General features: G+C 48.1%; 1 protein-coding gene across 4 annotated transcripts in view; it reads left to right on the top strand.

The window, feature by feature from the left end:
* The window catches only part of PRC1 (protein regulator of cytokinesis 1), a 626,832-nt gene that overhangs the window by 563,439 nt on the left and 48,630 nt on the right, over positions 1–14,763 (top strand). For 2 of the 4 annotated variants that reach the window (XM_069625203.1, XM_069625200.1), the window contains one exon: positions 3,951–4,130. The exons of 1 other annotated variant lie outside the window; for it this stretch is intronic. In XM_069625203.1, the coding sequence (XP_069481304.1) occupies positions 3,951–4,130 (180 nt within the window). The remainder of the gene's footprint in view (positions 1–3,950; positions 4,131–14,763) is intronic. One more of the 4 variants, XM_069625201.1, reaches the window with a different exon arrangement.

Below are 14,763 nucleotides of genomic sequence, written 5' to 3'. Positions count from 1 at the left end.
CTCCCAAATCACCAGGGGCAGAGATTTCCAGAGTCCCCCCATTCAAAGAGTCAGCACGGATGCGTCCCTGGAGGGCTGGGGAGCCCACACCGGACGTTTCCACGCCAGGGGCTTGTGGTTACTGGAGGAGAGGGATCTCCACATCAATGTCCTGGAGCTGCGGGCAGTGTTCTGGGCCCTCAAGTCGTTCCTTCCGTCCCTCAAGGGCAAGGTGGTGAGGGTCTTCAGACAATACCACCACGATGTCCTACATCGGGAAGCGGGGAGAGCCAGATCCCAGCGCTCTCAAGAGGCTCAGGACCTGTGCACTGGGCCATCGCCCGGTGGATGTTCCTTTTCACCTACCTGGCGGGAGTCAAGAATACCATTGCCGACTCCCTCAGCAGGGAGCTGCGCTCTTGGCACGAGTGGGAGTTTTTGCTGGATCAAGCGGACAACATCTTCCTCAGGTGGGGCAGACCCCAAGTCGACCTGTTTGTGATGGCGATGAAAATCCAAATGCCGGAGATTCGCAAGCTGATTTCCCCAGACTGGGAGCATTGATGACGCGTTCTCCTTCACGTGGGAAGGCCCATTCCTGTACGCATAACTGCTGTTGCCTCTCCTGCTGCGAGTCATCAATCAACTCAAACGGTGCAGATGCAGGACGATCCTCGTCACACCGGCATGGCCGTGGCAGAGTTGGTACCCGGAGTTTCTCAGCCTATCAACATCACCTCCAGTCAAACTGCCAGTGGTCGCAGATCTGCTCACCAGGGAAGGAGGCGCAATCCTGCACCACGACCCAGGATCGCTGAACCTGAAGGCTTGGCTCCTGCAGCCTTGGCGTTTGAAGGGTACGAGCTGCCGGCAGATTTCAGGGAGGTCCTTGCCAGGGCCAGAGTGTCGTCAACTCTTAAGTGCTACAGGCACTAGTGGAAACGTTTTGCGACGTGGTACCGGACGTAGAAGATCAACCCTCTGAGGGCCGGGGCCCTACAGATTCTTCCGTACTCGTTATCCTTGGGTAAGGTGGGCGGGGCTAGCGCACACATCCATCAAGGTGCATCTGGTGGCCATCCCCCAGTACACCAGGTCTCCAGGACAGACTTCCCTTTGGTCCCACCGTCTGGTCACGTAGTTCGTCAAAGGACTGTTCAGATCGTTCCCACCGGTGAAGATGCCCACCCCGGTGTGGGAACTCAACGTGGTAATGGTTAGGGGGTCCCCCCTCTGAGCCTATGAATCAAGCCCCTATCGAGTTACTTTTGTGGGAAAGCAGATTTTCTAGTGGCCATCACCTCGTCACCTCTGCCAGGCGGGTAGGTGAGATCCATGCCCTGTCTTGTAAGCAGCCTTATCTGACTTGGCACGAGACGAGGGTAGTGCTGCAGATGCACCCCTCCTTCATGCCTAAGGTTCCGTAGGAATTCCACCTCAAGAAGCTTTTGGTGTTGCCTGTTTTCTCTTTCGCCGGCTGAAAGGACTTTGCACTCGCTGGATGTGGTGCATGCTCTGAAGTTCCATGTGGCACGCACAAAGTTTCCAGAAGACGTCTCAACTTTTTGTAAACGTTGATCCTGTGAACCATGGGAAGCTTTGTCCAAGGCTTCCATTTCCAGGTGGCTCTCCGGCTGTATCACGCACTCACTGGTTGGCAAACCAACCGCTACCCGGCCGTCCGAGAGCCCACTCCACCAGATCGCTGCGGCAACAGCGTTCGTGTCTTGTGTGCCGCTGCTGGACATCTGCAGGGCTGCTACATGGAGGTCTATGCACACCATCACAAGATTCTACTACGTCGACGGAGTCCATGGTCGGCCAAGCAGTGCTACGCAACCTGTTCACTTGCTGGTGAGCCTGGTCCCACGGTAAGAGTAATTGCTTCTGTTGAGCCCTGCCACCTCCTGTGATTGTCTGTTGTTGTACTGGTATGTATTCTTTATTCATGAGCATGTGAATCCATGCCAGACCCATGCTGGAGAACAGTTACAGGTAAGTAACTTCTTCCTTCTTCAAACCATCCTCTGACCCTCTCCTTACTTCCTCAATCATTCCTGACTGCCTACCTGCCATCCAGTCCTGGTGTGCCTCCAATGATCTCTCTCAACGTCAGCAAGAAAGATCTTACACATTGGAACTCCTGCTCACTCTTTCTTCCCCTCATTCTGGCCACCCTCCATGGACTCTACCCTGTCTCCTTCATCTGAAGCCAGAAACCTTGGAGTAATCTTAGACTCCGCTTTCCTACCTTTCTCGCATCAAGGACCTTGCCAAGAAGGCCCACTTTCCACTCTACCTCGTCAAAGGAATCCTTACTTTCCTCACTTTGCCCCAGATGGTCAATGTCTCTAGCTTGCTCAATGTCTCTAGAGCTCTGGTACTCTCTACGCTAAACTAGTGCAATAGTCTTCTCCTTAATCTACCCTCTTCCTCTGTACGTCCCATCCAGCTTATCCAGAATGGGACCGCATCTCTCAGCCCTAAAATCTCTTCACTGGCTCCCGGTTGCTGCAAGGATCCAATTCAAATTCCTCTGCATCATTCAAAAGGCTGTCTCGGGCTGGTGACCACGCTATCCACAACTGGCTGCCACCAAATACTCTCCCTCCAGATCTTTATGCTCCCCCCAGCGCCAAATCTGTCAAGCACTTCTCTATACAGCAAGCTGGTGGCCAATCTTCCTTGGCTGGCTCCTTCCTTTGGAACAGCCTCCCCCTTCATCGTCTTGAGCCGGACCACCTCAAATTCCAGAAGCTCCTCAAGACTCTTTTCACCTCCTCCCCTTCTCCCTTACTAATACCCCCATAGCCTTCAGCCTCTGCCCACTCCCAGCACTTGCCGTTGGGCTCCCACTGGCCTGTGCTATCTCACAGGCCTGTACTTATTGTTGTGTCAGTTGACCACTCTTACAAAGTGATTCCTGCCAGGTACTTGCAGCTGCTTGCAACGTACTCCCTAGCACTTCCCTCTGCGGTACTCCCAACCCCCCCTCCCTCATTCCATCTCTCTGCACTTGCACGTTCTGAATGCTCAGAAGGCCTTATAGGACGGCCTTTTTCTTCTTTATTAGATTAGCCTTTCATCCCATGTTCCCTCCCCGTTGCCCTCTTGGCGCTATGAAACACAATTTACTTGATGGATAAGCGCCTTACAAAGGCACAATAAAATACAAATTTGGTATTCTAAATGTCATTATGAGGTAAAATGCAAAAGTGTCAAAGTAAAAACGGTAGAAAAATATCCACTGTCATCAGCCCATTCTTGACACATTGTGAAAGCAACAACAAACATTAAAAAGGAAAGTTTATCAGGATAGAAGTATCTTACCACACTTCACGCTAAGGTGATGTGTGCAAGTTTAACAAAACAGGAATTCCACTAAGGGAGGCACGTTTTCCGGTATGGCTATTATTGGGAAACTAATCTGTCTTCCCCTAAAGTGTACCAAAGCAAAGGGTAGTAAAACTGTGGGATTTACTTGCCTCTAGAAAGTTGGGTTAGGAAGCGGACAATGGCAAAAAGGTAGGATGTCCCCTTGAAGTCTATGGAGGGAAAGCAACAAAAACATTCCTAACACTCATCCAGAGCGTACAGAAAAAGCTACTGGGGTGGTAGAGTGGGTCCACTGCTACAGATCTACCCCCCCCCCCCTTTTCCCAATTGGCAGTTTTTTTCTTTTGGCCCGAAGATGCCTTTTGTTTGAACGGTTGCTTAGTGCTCCATGTCATTCATTCTTTTGCAGCTAGCGTGCTAATCCCGCTTTAGTGCCGGGACTGAGGAGTGTGAATTCCCACAGACTTAGTGTATATATGCATTTCTTATGCATGGCCTTCCCAACCTGTCCACTCAGCAAAAAGGTGCACTTCAAAATGTGAAATAACTGGCAGGTGAAGCGTGGGGGGGCATGCCCCGATTATCACACTGTATGGAATGGGCTCTAATTAGGCTTTCTTTCTTCTTCCAAATAGATTGCAGCCAGGACCCCAAACCGAATGATGAAGCCTCCCCGGATGGGACCCCTGGAGAGGATCAAAGAGAATGTGTCACAGTTAAATGGGACCACCCTGAGCGGTGTGTACATCCACTCAACTGCTGCACCGCGTAACCTCAGCGTTAACTCTGTCGCCAGCACCTATTCTGAGTTTGCGGTAATTTACCACCTCTTTGAATCTCTGGGCAGCACACAGTCAGGGAGAGGCCAGGGGGTGGGTGCTCAATGAGTGTGGATTTCTAGCTGCAGCCAGTTGCCCTGTTGTGTTCCCCGTACTGCTCTGTCCAGTCCCACAGTTGCATAGGATTTCTGTACTGGCAAGCTTTCTTATAAAGTTCAAACGCTTGTGTGCATACCCCATTTTGTTGCCTCTTGAACACCTTATGTCAACAAGCCTATGCGCCTCCACAACTCTCGCTTATTGCTTTTGTAGGAATCCTGGATTGTGTTTGCTTGTTTCATGTGGACCCTGGTGGTGCAGACCTTTTGTTTGACAAGTGAAGAGCTAACCTCCGTTCCGGTTTGCTCCTTGTGGAAGATGCAGTTGGTGAACTTTGAATGGTTGTATGCATTTCTAACCGTCCAAACATCCAGCTCTGATATTGCTGATCTTTTTTAGTTAGTGGCCCCTACTTAAAAGCAAACTCTGTCCAGCAACTCTTCAATGGGTTGCTGCTTCCTGTGCCATGAGTTACCACTTTGCCATTCCTGTCTCAAGTGTTTGAATCCATGGCCTCCAGTTGTTTCCGTGGAGACATGGTAGACCGCCTTGTTGCACTTGATCCGGCTTGACGTGCAATAACTGGTCCTTCAGTCTTCTATTGGAGCAGGCTTGCCCTGGGCTCAACAGTCCTTTGATTTCGAGGAGCATTCAGAGCGATTTCAATGTTGAACTATTGTTTCTCTAAACTTTCCTTTATTTGCAAACCAAATTCTCTGCAATTTGCATCTTTGCGCCCTTAATTTTTATGTGGATGAAACGAAAACCTGGAAACTCTAGCTAGGTGTTAGGTAGATTTTCCATCTTGTGTGAAATTCTCCCCACTTTGAGAGCCCCGGCATTTTTTGCTGGACGATTAGATTTTTGGACGAATTCTCCTGAACGAGTGGAACCTTTTTTCCTCACCCACTCATTCTTTTACTAGCATTGGGAACTTTTTAATGGAGTTATGTTTTCCTCCATGATTTCTGGCACCAACGAGTTATAATTACAGCACTTTCTGTGCAGTGTTGCTTGCAGCTTTTATTTTACCTGTGTTAGCACATGTCACCAGGGCAGGGGGACACTTTATGTCCCACCTGTTTCATTTTGTGAGTTCAGCACACCCCACCTTAAGTTGAGTGTTGAGGGGGAAACATTGTATCCCTGTTCCAGTAATTTAATAAGTTCCCCGGACAGGCTGGTGGCAGTGTACCCTTTTGAATGACTTTTTGTGAACTTTTGTCACAGGCTGCATTTGCTGCTGCGTTGAGGGGCCCGAGGGTCACCATTTATCTAAAATGGTGGCTGTCCTTTAAGCCCTGTTTTTGATGACTGTCTTTCTTGAGCCGCCTTCTACCTGCCTGGGTGGGGGAGGTCTTGATGGGTCTTTAGTCTTTGGCCTGGAAAACCTGCCAAGGCTCTCAGTGCCCAAAGGGACAGGAAGTTGTGGAGTTGACCGAAACTGCTTGTCGTTCTCTTGCAGTGTGCTTGCCTGGTAGCAGTTTGTGCTGGGAGGCTGGCTGTCCCCATGGGGCAGCAGCCCCCCAAGTTTGAATGAATATATGTCTGGTGATTGGTGGGCTCAGGCAGTTTTCCTGAATAAAAGATGGCGGTCCTGGAGCAGAAATTCAGTCGACCACTGGAACTGAAGATCTGCAGGATGCCCACAGCCACTTCCTATGACTGCCAGTCCCTACCTCAACTTGTGTGACAGGGAAACCCTGAAGCGGATGACTTCCTTCCTTGGACTGGTGGGACTTACCAGTCCCAAGATTAACTGCATTGTGCGCCCTCCCTGGAAGAGTTGCGACCTCCACCACTCTGCCAATGTGTATATTGGCATCCCTTGGATATTGCAACTGTGCCATTTTGCAGTGCAACATCAACCGAATCATGGCACGTCAAACTTTGCAGGCATCTTTCTGGAACTCTGCTACTGATGGTCCCCTCAGCTGAGAGCGGACAGAGAACCGGGGAAATGTCTACTGCACAACTGTCCTTCAACTGAGCCTTGAAAAGGGCACCTACGAGTCAGTTCTGTGAAAATCGTCTGCTGGGCGTCAAACTACTCGGAACAACTGCCAAATCCATTGCATGTTTTCTTCAGTTGCCAAGAATCCTGAACCGGGGTCTGCTGTCGCCTCTCCTTGGGGACTGCCCTGCTGCACAAGCGTCTTCACTGTTCAGTCCCTAATAATTACCTGGGGCCTGCTTTGTTGTCCTTGTTCTTCTGAGGATTGTAGTTAAGCTGTTAATTACATCCCCTGCTGGGCCTACATTGGGGTGGAGGACCCTTTGTGCTCTATACCAAAGAAATCTCCTGCTACTTACCTGTAGACTTGAACTCTTCATAGACTCTGCCTTGTTTGCAGCTTACCTGCTTTTCTTTCCTCTGCCCTTGGTCACTGGACCCCCAATGAGACTCACCTACAATAGGGTTGGAATTCTTAATATTGGTTAAGCAGGGGTGAACTAAAGTTATACAGGTTGGTCTGAAGTTGACATACTTGTTTCAGAAGCTTCTACTTTGTGTTACCTTATAACTAACTATTCTGTGTTGAATACTACTGTGTGATCATACTTGGCTTAAATGTGTCTGCTTTAGTGTATTATATAACTCCTAGTGTGTAAGTGTTTTCTCAGAGTAATGTGTGCCTCGTTACATCCCTCGTCCGCCCTAGACTAAGCCTTACTACTCGGCAATTGCTTTCAAACCTTTGGATAGTTCAGGCTGAACCTAAGGGGTGCTTCCTCTTTTCCACCAGCCAACCCTCTCCTCCCCCCGCTGGTTCAGCCAAGGTACGCTTTCTAAAGTCTTATTTCAGACAGACTTTTCCAACAGCAGGACGCTTGGGCATTTGAGTCGGTGGACAAACCTAGGCAAAATGAAAGAATGGGGCTTAGAGGCTCAGGGGTATTGGTTGGTGGGACAGCACATGGTTCAGGTTTCCAAATGTGCCCTTTACTGGATATGGTGAAAATTAGCAATGGAAGCCACCATGCATGGGGGAAAGATGCACCTGCTTGGCTCCGCCCCTATAATTACCATGTGCTTTGCTTCCCTTCCTCAGAAATCCTTGTAGGAGCAAGAAAGCTATTTTGTGCCAATTTCCTGGGTTTTGTACTCTTATCAAACATTTTCTTTAGGAGTGTTGCAGAGAATTTTCAGTGTCTGTGCTAATACGCCTTTAACCTGAGACCTGCAGCACCTTTGTTGGACTCTGGATTTTTTAAATTTTAATCTCCTGAATGAGTGGGGCTTTTTGCCGCTCATGCATTCTTTTTTTCTGACTGGGTTCTTATTTTTACTTTTGTGGAGTATGCTTACCATCTGCTTTTGACATTGACACCCAGCACCCTCTGTGCAGTGCCACTGAGAAGTCCCTTGGACGTCTCTTAATGTTTAGTCTCTTGTGTGAACTACAGCTCCCAAGAATAGTAACTTTTACCTTGCCTTTTCTTTTGTGGGTCCAGCACACACCACCCTATGTGGGGTGCTGGGGGGTTACGTTGTAACTCCTTCTCCCACTGCTCATATAACTTTTTGTTACACTGACTGGTGGCAGTGGTTGCTTTTACTACCTTTGTGTGCAGGTTACCAGCAGGTCGATTTCTCAGCTGCAGTACAGCACCCATGGGTGACCATTTTCTCAAAATGGCCCATGTCTTTTTTTTTTTTTCACCATTAGTTTGTCAGTTCCTTCTGGGCTGTTCAATCGTTTAGATTAAATTTGAGTCCTTTGTGAGTGTTGCCTTTGGCGGGCTTCACCCCTGAAGCCTGCCCATGCTCCAGTGTCTGGCCAGGTAGGAAGTGAGGGAGCGTCTCGAACCGTATTGTCCTTTTGTAGAACCAGTTTTAACTGGGCGGCTGGTTGTCCTTCAGGGCATCCAACCCCCAGGTGATTGACAGCTCCATGGGAGCAAATGAATGGGTTTCAGCATATAAAGTGAGGACTTGTCGACTACAGGCAGTCGACCACTGGGTCTGGAAATCCAAAGCGGAAGACGAGCAGACAAACCAGCAGCACCTTCAACAACTGCAGAAGAACTGGTGAAGCCCTGCAGCTCTCCTGACCCAGTTTACATCTCTGCCAAGGACTTCCTTCCTTGGGCTGGTGGGACCAACTAGCCTCAAGATCTTCAATGTGGGTCTTCGCCCGATGTCCTGTGACTTTACTGGGCTGCGGAACACAAATACTGGGGGTACCTGGACCATTTGCGAGTGAATCGTCTTGCGAACATTGAATCCTGCTGAAACTTTGCAGGCATCAGTGTGGACCTCTAGAGGTGGGAATTCTTCACGAAACGTCTCCTCACAAGATTTCAGGACCGAGGAATCAAAGAGAATCCAACCAGCTATATGTTTCTTGGCGCTAAGAAAAAGGGGCCAAAACCACAAGGAGCAGAGTGCAATCCATTGCTGCCTACCCCTTCTGCAGCAGCACTTGAAGTCTGCCAAAGGTCCCCTCTTTCGTCGCCATGACCAAGGAGCAGGAATCAGGGTCTTCATCGTTGCATCCAGAACGTTGACCAGCTAAATGTTCAACTTTACTCTTCAGGTTCTGTGGGCCTTGGATAACACTTACCTTCAACCATTTTCGGTGCTCCTTTTTCTTGGTAGTGCTGTTTTGTTCACTTGGGACTTGACCTCAATCCACTGTGCAGCTCTTGCAACCTGTGTGCTGTCATGAAGGCTCCTTGAGCTCCTGTGTTTTTTTTCTGCAAGAACTGACTGGTTATTTAACTTTTCTCTGAAGTGTCATCAGAACTGGTGCTGTCCATCTAACTGTGGCTTTGCTGGTTTCCTAAAGGTCCATCTTCTTGATCCTACTGGCTTGGGCAATGCTGGTTCCTCCATAAACTGGAATTGTGAACACTTTCTTTTGTTAGGAAACTCTGCCTAAATCCCTCTTGGAGAGTATACACGTTACTTACAGTTGCTAGCTGTGTTCTGTCTAACCTCTACTTCCCGCTAAAACTGCATTTTGCAAAGGTGATGCATGTAAGTACTTTTACTGACCTTAATTGAGGTCACTCTGTGTGCTGGATATGAAAGTATATGAAAAGTTACTCCCCCTGCATTATTGTTCCTTTTACAAATGTATTCCTTTTCCAAATAAATGTTATTGGTAGTTGCTGCATTTTAGATTTGCTTGTGTCTATATATACATAGAACATTAAGCGAGTAAGTCTTTCCTTGGATTTGTGTAAGTGTTTTATTGTACTGCTCTACAGCTCGGATAACTCCCTCCTAAAATGAGCCTGGCTGCTCATCCACTCTGCCGACTTGTGTAGAACAGTCCTATATTAAGAGTTGGGTCCCTTATACCAAGAAGTCTTATGAAGTCCTACAACAGTTGGACTTTAGAAAAACTTAACAAGGAGTAACCTGCATCTCAGAAATATTCAGAAAATTGGAAAGCACTTCTGAGAGCGAACAATGCTTAAATAGCCTGCTATCTTGGAAAAGTACATACTCTGCATGATGTACAGTAAAGTTTTCAGCCCACTGTGATTTACTGTAAGTGCAATACACGTTTGCGCATCAGTCTGGTCCCGCCCACAAGGATGACAGTCCAGTACCAAAGTGGTGTTCATTTCTCTACTGAACAAGTGTTGGGAAAGATTGTATTTTTGCTGCTTTCCTCCCATAGACCTCTACGGGACCCCCTTTAATTTCATTCATAGGCTTGGAGTTGTGAGCACTGGCCTGTGTTGCGTCCGGATTAGGTTGTGAGTGTTGGCATGCCCACACCTAGACAGATTTCTGGACACTGGCCTGCGCCGCATCTAGATGGGACTGTGGGTGTTGGCATGCCCATGCCTGAATGGAGTTCTGAGCGCTGGCCTGCGCCACGTCTGGATGAGATTGTGAGGGCCGGCAAGTGCCACACTTAGACAAAACTGTGAATGCTAGCATGCTAAAGGTCATGTAACCCACTAACCAATATAAGCTCAAACTCTGCATACTTATCTCACTCAAAAAACTCACACAACCATCTCTTGCACAACAAGCTGCACGCACTTCACAACACCAACAACACAAGCCGGAGCAACAGCACACGGGGACTGACACCGATCCAATACCCGCACCAAAGCTCAGCACTGGTGTACACAGAGTTGAAGCTGCCAACAGAACACCACTCCTCTCACTATACTGCTCCCTCTTCACCCTACTAACCAATCCCTCCCCCCCCCTTATTTACAGATCCGCCAGAGCGCCTGGGGACCAATTCCGTTAGTGACGGTGCGCGGTACAAATACCTTTAACATTTATTTCAACAGTAAAAGTCAAAGCATCACAGCATAAATACATCATATAAACTTAGCACAAGAGTAAAATGCATTCATACAAATATTCATAGTTGTAGATCAATAAAACAAAGTGATTAAGATAGGGAGGGGTGATGGACGGCTTCACATTAGATACTGATGTGGTTGCTAAGAATGGCTAGACAGGCTCCTTAGACTTCTTCTGGTGGACCCTCCATGCCCAGCTCAAATAGTTACTAGTGGCAAAGACCACCAAAGCTTCAGAGTTCAGGCATTTGGCCATGGCTTCGCCGTTGGTCCTGCAGCCATGATTTAGCAATAACTGCTTCAAGTAACATTACCTCAAAGGCTTGTGGGGCACATTTACCAGCCTCAACAGAAATTCCCTTTATCATAAAACTGCTTTTCAACATTCACCCAAAAAAGGGCTCTGCTTTTGTCTGCTTAGCTCATGTGTGGCGAGATTTTAACACAGCCACGCCAAGAATGGCTGCATTGTGTTTTCCTTCACGTGAATCCAGGGAAAATAAGAATGGCTCTGCATTGCTGTTCTGCCATTTAAAGACTCCAGGCTGCACAAGAACATGACCAGCATTCAAGACTTTGCTCGTGATTTAAAATGAAATCAAAGTCATGCCCTTTGTGGCAACCCACCCTGGTATGCTTTATTTCTGTGGAGCACCAAGAAATGAGGCAAATACACTTCCAGAACAGCTGATGTACTGGGAAATCACTTGAAAGGCAAAGAATTTGGGTTTCCACTGAACACGGCTTGTTTTCTTTTGCCATCAACCATTGCACACAAACTGCAGTAAAGGAAAGAAATGATGCAGTGTTTCTTTTTCCCATGTCAATTTCAAAGAGATGTTTGGCAGTTTATCTGTGTTCAGAAACTGACTGTATCAGTAAAAGCCTTCCAGAACATTGAGTGAAGTGAAACTGTGCGGCAAAAAACGTGTTTGTAAAGTGACCTACAAGAAAAATTAACCCATGTGTAAAACTTTGCTTTTGCAAATCGGGTGAATGCCGTTTCAAAATGAAAGCTAATTACAACCTGTGCTCAAACAGAAATGGGATTAAATATGTGGGGGTCTTGCTCTAAAATGTGAATTATATTTATGCCCAAAAAGACTTGGTTTCTGTTGAAAGAAAAGAAAAAAAACTTGGAAAACCAGCAGAACAGGTTGCCCCACGCACGCACTTCAAAGGTGCCCTGCCTCCCATGGGAACAGAATTGCCTCCACCAGTGAACCTGTACCCCATGGGTACATGAAAGGCCCAAAGTGTGTGTTTGCAGCCTCATCAGACTGGCCGTCAGCCCTGCCAGAATGAACAAAGGAGGCCAGTTGGGCTGGGCATAACAGTGAGGTGCGATTTCCTTAAGCATCCCTCTGAAGGGGAAGTGTCAACAACTTCAAAAGACATCATAAAAGTTATTTGGTGCTAGCCAATCTTGGCAGAGACAGTTCCTGTAGGGATTTGTAGTACCGCCCACATCAAGGGCAAATCTACCTCATTGACAATAAAGGACATTACACATAAGACATTTTCCCTGCCATCTGAATAAGCAGCAATGTGATGATATGACCGTTTCCATGTGATTTTTGGAGAAGCACAAGGAGACCATGTGCATCTTTCTGGCACATGGTCAACTGGAATGGCAGGAAAAATGCATTTCTGTGGGAAGAATAAATGGCACAGATATTAAACTTAAAGAAAATATGGCAATTACTAGTATGCATACGAGTTGCCATTTGCAGAATTGTAAATATTTTTTTCCTAAAAACAAAGATTGTGCCCAAAAGCGATGCTACCTCTCACAGTTGGCGATCAGACGATTCAATTCCTTGTGAAATTCAGGATCTGCCGATCTCATTTTTGATGACTAGTGTAAATATGACGTTTTTGTTCCATAACTAATTTTTGTAGAACATAGGCTGGTGAGACAAAGGGAGTCATACATTGCACCCACAAAGTGATGTCACTTCCCTTGAACCAATCAGCCTGGAGGGAGGAGGGGACACCCATAGCCTGGCCTATCCCATTCGAGGGGTAAGTCCAGAGTACTTGCGCCCAGATTGTAAAATTCTGTCACGTTGCCTATATAAGGGGGCGACAGGATGGCGAAAAGGAGTATGGCTATGTCATGGAAAAAACCTGCAGGTCCGATTTTCACAGTGTGGCGCAAAGAACTGGAGAAATGGGCGAACGCCGAAACAAAGGCTTGGGAAGAGAGCGTAACCAGGTCTACTGAAGGCTCGAGTATGGTGCTGGTTGCATGGAAAGATACCATGACAAAACTGTTCCACTCCCCTGATGATAAACCTCCTTGAATAACCCGCAGGAAGCACGCCCGACCACTGCGAAAAGACGCCAGCTTCAATAGGTCCATAGTGAGACACAATGACCCCCTGGTCTGGTCCATGTCCCCTCCCCTTCCCACGACAAGAGCATCCACCCTGTCGGTCACCAGTGAAACTGGACTTGGATTGACACTGGAGACAGTTACTGTTCATTGTTGTTTGAAATTATTGTTTGACATGTTGCTGTATAAGTATGCAGACTTGTTTATTGATACTGAAGTTGGCACCAGAAAGAGGTGCAGTGTTTGCAAATATAACAAAATGCCAATAAACAAATAATAAAAAAAAGGGGAGACAGGGAAACAATATGGACAAGCAACTGAAAACAAGACCCCAAGATCCAGGAAAGTGGAGATACATCCCACTATCCAGGTCCAGGCAGAACCACCAATCCAGAACTACTTATCCAGACACGGGCATAGCCAATAAACCAGGGAGGAAAGGCAGGTTTTTCCCCCCTGACCCATCCCACTATCCAGGTCCAGGCAGAACCACCAATCCAGAACTACTTATCCAGACACGGGCATAGCCAATAATCCAGGGAGGAAAGAGGAAAGGCAGGTTATTCCCCCCTGACCCATCCCACTATCCAGGTCCAGGCAGAACCACCAATCCAGAACTACTTATCCAGACACGGGCATAGCCAATAATCCAGGGAGGAAAGAGGAAAGGCAGGTTATTCCCCCCTGACCCATCCCACTATCCAGGTCCAGGCAGAACCACCAATCCAGAACTACTTATCCAGACACGGGCATAGCCAATAATCCAGGGAGGAAAGAGGAAAGGCAGGTTATTCCCCCCTGACCCATCCCACTATCCAGGTCCAGGCAGAACCACCAATCCAGAACTACTTATCCAGACACGGGCATAGCCAATAATCCAGGGAGGAAAGAGGAAAGGCAGGTTATTCCCCCCTGACCCATCCCACTATCCAGGTCCAGGCAGAACCACCAATCCAGAACTACTTATCCAGACACGGGCATAGCCAATAATCCAGGGAGGAAAGAGGAAAGGCAGGTTATTCCCCCCTGACCCATCCCACTATCCAGGTCCAGGCAGAACCACCAATCCAGAACTACTTATCCAGACACGGGCATAGCCAATAATCCAGGGAGGAAAGAGGAAAGGCAGGTTATTCCCCCCTGACCCATCCCACTATCCAGGTCCAGGCAGAACCACCAATCCAGAACTACTTATCCAGACACGGGCATAGCCAATAATCCAGGGAGGAAAGAGGAAAGGCAGGTTATTCCCCCCTGACCCATCCCACTATCCAGGTCCAGGCAGAACCACCAATCCAGAACTACTTATCCAGACACGGGCATAGCCAATAATCCAGGGAGAAAAGAGGAAAGGCAGGTTATTCCCCCCTGACCCATCCCACTATCCAGGTCCAGGCAGAACCACCAATCCAGAACTACTTATCCAGACACGGGCATAGCCAATAATCCAGGGAGGAAAGAGGAAAGGCAGGTTATTCCCCCCTGACCCATCCCACTATCCAGGTCCAGGCAGAACCACCCATCCAGAACTACTTATCCAGACACGGGCATAGCCAATAATCCAGGGAGGAAAGAGAAAAGGCAGGTTATTCCCCCCTGACCCATCCCGCTGTCCAGTTCCAGGCAGAACCACCAATCCAGAACTACTTATCCAGACACGGGCATAGCCAATAATCCAGGGAGGAAAGAGGAAAGGCAGGTTATTTCCCCCCTGACCCATCCCACTATCCAGGTCCAGGCAGAACCACCAATCCAGAACTACTTATCCAGACACGGGCATAGCCAATAATCCAGGGAGGAAAGAGGAAAGGCAGGTTATTCCCCCCTGACCCATCCCGCTGTCCAGGTCCAGGCAGAACCACCAATCCAGAACTACTTATCCAGACACGGGCATAGCCAATAACCCAGGGAGGAAAGAGGAAAGGCAGGTTATTCCCCCCTGACCCATCC

Source organism: Ambystoma mexicanum, chromosome 11, assembly GCF_040938575.1.
Source record: "Ambystoma mexicanum isolate Mex_15411 chromosome 11, UKY_AmexF1_1, whole genome shotgun sequence".
In the NCBI taxonomy this organism is placed as follows: Eukaryota; Metazoa; Chordata; class Amphibia; order Caudata; family Ambystomatidae; genus Ambystoma; species Ambystoma mexicanum.
Note: the sequence above shows the minus strand (reverse complement) of the source record. Positions and strands in the feature narration are given on the sequence as shown.